At 41.7% G+C, this 6,043-nt stretch overlaps 1 protein-coding gene across 2 annotated transcripts in view; it reads left to right on the forward strand.

Moving 5' to 3' along the window:
• The window catches only part of MTHFD1L (methylenetetrahydrofolate dehydrogenase (NADP+ dependent) 1 like), a 247,378-nt gene that overhangs the window by 58,953 nt on the left and 182,382 nt on the right, over positions 1-6,043 (forward strand). For both annotated transcript variants that reach the window (XM_017887637.1, XM_017887636.1), the window contains one exon: positions 1,773-1,946. In XM_017887637.1, coding sequence (XP_017743126.1) covers positions 1,773-1,946 — 174 coding nt within the window. The remainder of the gene's footprint in view (positions 1-1,772; positions 1,947-6,043) is intronic.

Here is a 6,043-nt window from a genome sequence, read left to right on the forward strand (position 1 = left end):
TGTTGGCCAGGCTGATCTCGAACTCCTGACCTCAAGTGACCTGCCCTCCTGTGCTCCCAAAGTGCTGGGCTTACAGGCATGAGCCACCATGCCCGGCCTGTTTTGTTTTTGTTTGTTTGTTTGTTTTTTGAGACAGAGTCTCCCGCTGTCGCCCAGGCTGGAGTGCAGTGGTGTGATCTCAGCTCACCTCAACCTTCACCTCCCGGGTTCAAGCGATTATCCTGCCTCGGCCTCCCGAGTAGCTGAGACTACAGGTGCAACCACCACACCTGACTAATTTATTTGTATTTTTAGTAGAGATGGGATTTTGCTGTGTTGGCCAGGCTGGTCTCAAACTCATGGACTCAAGTGATCCTCCTGCCTTGGCCTCCCAAAGTGCTGGGATTATAGATGTGAGCCACTGTGGCCTGCCAAAAGCTTACACATTATTCAAGATTAAGCTCTTCAATTTAGGAGATTGTGGGAAGAGAGAGACAGAAAAAAAGTTATGACCAGGAAGGCAAAACAAAGTGGGAGGCTAGAAAGGAAAGCTTGGATGGGTGGAGGCCTGGAAAGGAATACTCAGCGGCCTGTGGGGGGATTACCTGAACTCCTAGTTTCTGTGGTGCCCTTTGGAGAAATCTGGGTGGAGGTGTGTTTGCTGTTACCTCTTAGCCCAGGTCAGGCCCCCACAGGATCCTGGAGGAGAGTCTAGGGTGGTCTGAACACTGAGGGTAGATTGCCCGCTGTAACTACAGAAACAGGACCAAGGGGCTGACTAAAGTCCACTGAGGGGGTTGATCTGCCCACCGAAGGAAAGCAGATCACAACAAAAATAAGTGTTCCGGGGTGAGTGAAGGAATAGCTGTCCTCTCTGATGCAACCTTTAAGGGCAGTTCCCTGCTGCGTGGTCTCCCTAGGTTAGTCTTGCTGCTGAGGGAACAGGTGCGCCTTCCATCTCTCACTCTCAGACACATGAAGGGCCTGACTCCCCAGCAAAGAAATGACTGAGCACATGAGCCCCAGAGGGGGCTCTTCCTGAAGAGTCCAGCATTACACATGCTGGTATCCAGACCACTCCTGTAAGACAAGCAGTGGTGGCCAGTGAAATAGAAGAGTTCAGTTAGGTGCACTCTGTAGGTGTAGGAACACTCTGGAGTTCCTACAATTTCCTGTCTGAACTTGGGCTCAGGGCACTAGGTCCTTTTACCGACAGTTATGTAATTAATAAAATATTTTGAAATATGGTTTTAGACTGTAAATAGAGAGAGGGGAAGTGTGGACACAGATAAAACAAAATAGCATTTCCACATTTTTTCTTTTTTTTTTGTACTTAATCTCTAATGTGATAGTAATGTTCACATTTTTGAATAGCCAAGAGAAACATGTGGCCAGCCCAATCGGAGATTATTATACAATGACCTTCTATTCATGGCTAATGAATACCGTGATGGCCCACACAGCATTTGCTCTGTAGTCGAATCACACTTGCAGGAAGGCTTTGGACACATTGTAAAACACAGTTCTTCTCTGTATGCCGTAGGTGTTATACTTCCACCTGGACACAAGTTTAGGATCTTTGTGAGTTTTTTGGAGTTGCATTTCTAAAATGATGCACTATTTTCTCATACACACTAATTGTTAGCAGTTGTGCTTATTACTGCCTGGGAGGAAGGACCCCAAAGCAATTGCATTGATTTCATTGTTGGCGTGATGTGAGGCTGTTTTCACTCCAGTTACAACCACCTAAGCTGAGAAGCCTCTTCTCTCTTTTGTGTTGTCTTTCCCCTCAGTGACATTGAGATTTCAAGAGGACAAACTCCAAAAGCTGTGGATGTCCTTGCCAAGGAGATTGGATTGCTTGCAGATGAAATTGAGATCTATGGCAAAAGCAAAGCCAAAGTACGTTTGTCTGTGCTAGAAAGGCTAAAGAATCAAGCAGATGGGAAATACGTCTTAGTTGCTGGGTAAGACACCATGTAACATCCACTTGACCAAGCAGACATCTTTACAAAACTCTTCCCTATACCCTTGTCCTTGTACCCCTCAATCCATCCTATTCTCACGTTTGACATTTTGTCCATTTCATTTGGCATTTCTCTATTTGGTGTGAGGTAAGTTTTTATTTTCAGTGCAGAGCAAATTAGTCAACTCTACAAAATATAAAGTCAAACAAGTTGCAGTGCTTTATTGTTTGTTACTCATATTATGCTGTTATTACCCCTGCTCCCCTTGGCTTTTTTAATTTCATTTTCATTATAAAAATCAAGATAGGAATTGAAAGTAAAATATTTTGAACTCAGTTTGTTTTGTGCGTTCTAACTTGAAATATTTTAATGGAAAAGGTACAGATAATCGTATGAAACATGTTTTCCTGTTAATATCCTTGATCTTACTGATATATTCACATTACAAAAGCTCATTATTTCCCTTCTTCTGCATTTCAGAACTAATGTTGAGCCATTTTCATTTGTGTTGGTTATTTTATAAAAGACAAATTCATAGTTTTATGAAAAGGAGTGTTTGCCTTTTCCTCTTCTTTTAAAAAAAGAAGTACATTCACTAGTTGAAAAGATGATAGAAAGCAAGGGATTTCAAATATTTATTCAATGTGACCTGAGGGAACATCATGAGACCATATAAATTCCTTTGTTGCCTTGAAATTTCATTTCAGTGACTATTGCTTATGATGTATAGGCCAAGGCTTCAGGCACAAAAACCTGTTTGTCAGGCAGAGACATTTCTTGTAACTGGAATTGACTCCTAGGTAATTTATTTTTACATATTTAATTATTAATATAAATGCTTTTTTCTTTATTTCTTTTTCTGGTTATAAAACAATGTAGTTTCATTGTAGAAATATTCTAAAAAATTCAGAAAACAGAAGTAAAAAAGCAAACATCCCAAACCCAAGCACTCAGAGGAAACAACTATTGGCCTGCGAGGACTGTTTTGATGCTGCTGGAGTCTCAGCCATGAGATCACACTTGCATGCTATTCTGTAAGCAACCTGATTATTCGAGCATATGTGATATACTGAGCTCCATATGAGTAAATATTGAGCTATGTTACCATTTTTCATGACAACATAACATTCTATCATTCACATCCCAGATTTTTTTTTTTTTTTTTTAAAGACAGAGTCTCGCTCTGTTGCCCAGGCTGGAGTGCAGTGGCATGATCTCGGCTCACTGCAACCTCTGCCTACTGGGTTCAAGCGATTCTTCTGCCTCAGCCTCCCGAGTAGCTGGGATTACAGGCATGCACCACCATGCCCAGCTAATTTTTGTATTTTTAGTCGAGATGGGGTTTCACCATGTTGACCAGGCTTATCTCGAACTCCTGACCTCAAGTGATCCACCTGCCTTGGCCCCTCAAAGTTCTAGGATTACAGGGATGAGTCACCGCACCTGGCCACATCCCAGATTCTTAAACGTGTTGGGGAAGCAAGGGCTGGGGGAGTAGCAAAAATGCCCAGGATGAGGGTGGAGATCCCATCTTACACATCTTCTGGTACCTCTAGTTCCATCAATAAGTGCTGCCCTGGCTCAGCCACTGGTAGTACTGAGTGTTTCTAATCGTTCAAGGGCATTGATGCAGAAAAATAATTTGAACATAGAATAGGGATGTTCCACAACTTATTTGACCAATTTTCTATTGATGGGCAATTAAAGTGTTCCCAGTTTTTGCCATTTTAAACTGCTAGAATTAACAACCTTGGGCATGTGGATTTGTGCATCTGCTTAATTATCTCCTTAGGAAAAATCCCCAGAGGTGAATTCAATTATTTATAACTACAAATAAAGCAAAAATATCATCCAAAACAATATCACCTCTTTAATGATATAGTGATTTCTTCAAATCCCTTTTCCCGCCTCCTTTCCCACTTTCCTCTCCTCTTTCTCCTTCTCTTTGTGTAGCTTTTCTTTTCTTTTCTTTTTTTTTTTTTTTTTTTTTTTGTGGAGATGAAGTCACCCAGTCTGGAGTACACTGCTGTGATCTTGGCTCACTGCATCCTCCACCCCCTGAGTTCAAGCAATTCTTGTTCCTCAGTTTCCCAAGTAGCTGGGATTCCAGGCATGCACCCCCATGCCTGGCTAACTTTTTTTGTATTTTTATAGAGATGGGGTTTTGCCATGTTAGCCAGGCTGGCCTTGAACTCCTGGCCTCAGCTGGTCAGGAGGAACTGTCTGCCTCCTCCTCCCAAAGTGCTGAGATTACAGGTGTGAACCATCATGCCCAGCTTCTGTAGATATTTTTGTAAGAGGAACAAACAGCCAGGGCATCTCAGAATCCCTCAGCAGTTGGCATTGTCAGGAATTCATCCTTTCCTGCACACCTTGGTTGCCTGTGGCTTCACCGTTCTCCCTCAGGCTTCCAGGCTCACTGCAGTTAGATTCCTGAGTCCCTTTCCATCCTAGAACCCCAAACTTAATGTCCCCATAATCGAGTGTGGGAAAGTTCCTTGCTGAGGGAGGGGTTGGCTCCACCTGCAGGCACCCTCTGGACCCAAACCCTGCAAGGAGCTGCCTCTGGTTAGATTGGCTCTGGGGTCTCCGAGTATGGGGCACAGTTTAGTCAGGGTTGCTTTTATGGCAGTATGCTTGACGCATATTTGTTTACAATGAATAAACAAACTCTTGGCCATTACAAGCCCTTTACAAAGCATTTGATTTGTGGAACTGGTTCCCTTCTTCCAGGCCTCGGGTGATCTTGGTAGGTGGGTTTGCAGGTTTTCTTACCCTGTTTAGATAGGAACACTTAAGGAAAACTTGGTGGGGTGTGTTGTCTGTTTATGAAGGAAGAATCCTACAGCAGATTTTCTTATCCAGTCCCTCTGCTTTACTCCATTTGGGGCTTGTCAATAAAATCAGAAATCCAGACACGGATGGCCCTGACCTTACCTTGGAACACAAAACTGATACTTCTAAAACAAATCTGTGATGGTATTGTCAGGTTCCTTACTTGTAAACAAAGCCGGGCCTCCAGCCTCATGCTAGAGAATGCTAGCTAGCACGGCTGCCTGGGGTTACAGCCAATGCAGTCCATGGCCAGTAGAACATTTCTCCACATTGGCTCTTTGCTAGCATTAATATGTATAATTGAGCTGAAATTGGCCTGCCATGTTGTAAATAAAAAAGATTAAACATGAATTTTCAAGAACAGAGTAAACACCAAAGGATCAACAATTCTTTTTCTGAAATTCTGATATAAGTTTCTTTACCTAACAAAGACCTTTGAAGGAACAAAATTAAATGGCTTCTTTTTTTAAAACTATATTGGGAAAAAATAACCGTGCTGGTAAGATTATGATATATGTATGCATTTGTGACAGAGCTTGAAGAGTTTTAGGAAATAGCCGTACTGGATCCTATAAGGGAAGAATGAACAGCCCCTTCTCCCCAACACAACAAATGATATATTTTTTAGGGCTGTAAACTGTCATCAGTATCTAATCCTTTAATAGCTGAATGATTGAGATCAGTTTAGACTGCAGGCAAATATTTTATCTATAGTCTAAAGTGGGCCTGGCATGGTGGGTTGTGCCTATATTCCAGTGACTCGGGAGGCTGAGGTGGGTGGATCACTTGAGGCCAGGAGTTCAAGACCAGCCTGAGCAGCATAGCAAGACCCCCATCTTTAAAAAATACAAACAAACAGCAAAAAGCAGCGCTGGCTTAAAGCAACATTTGTAATCTAAAGTGAAAAGTTAATTTGAAATAAAATCACCTTCATATTTTACATTTGACCAGCTCAAGCATTAGGGGAAGTGACGTTATCAAACCATTATATGCACTGTTGCAACTTCTTTAAAATATAAATGACCCCTCCTTTAAATGGAGAATTATTTCCTTTTCTAGAAGTCTTTTCTAATTCTGAAAATAATATTAGCTTATTGTAAAAAATTTAACATAAAGAAAAGTAAAAGGAGATAGCTAAGTCTCTCAGAAGTCAATATTTTGTTTATACATGCATCTTTTACACTTTGAGATCATGCTATAAATACCATTTTGTCCTGCCTTTTCTCTGAACGCTATAACATAAATCTTTTCCATGCTTTGGA

Source organism: Rhinopithecus bieti, unplaced genomic scaffold, assembly GCF_001698545.2.
Source record: "Rhinopithecus bieti isolate Rb0 unplaced genomic scaffold, ASM169854v2 scaffold_16097, whole genome shotgun sequence".
In the NCBI taxonomy this organism is placed as follows: Eukaryota; Metazoa; Chordata; class Mammalia; order Primates; family Cercopithecidae; genus Rhinopithecus; species Rhinopithecus bieti.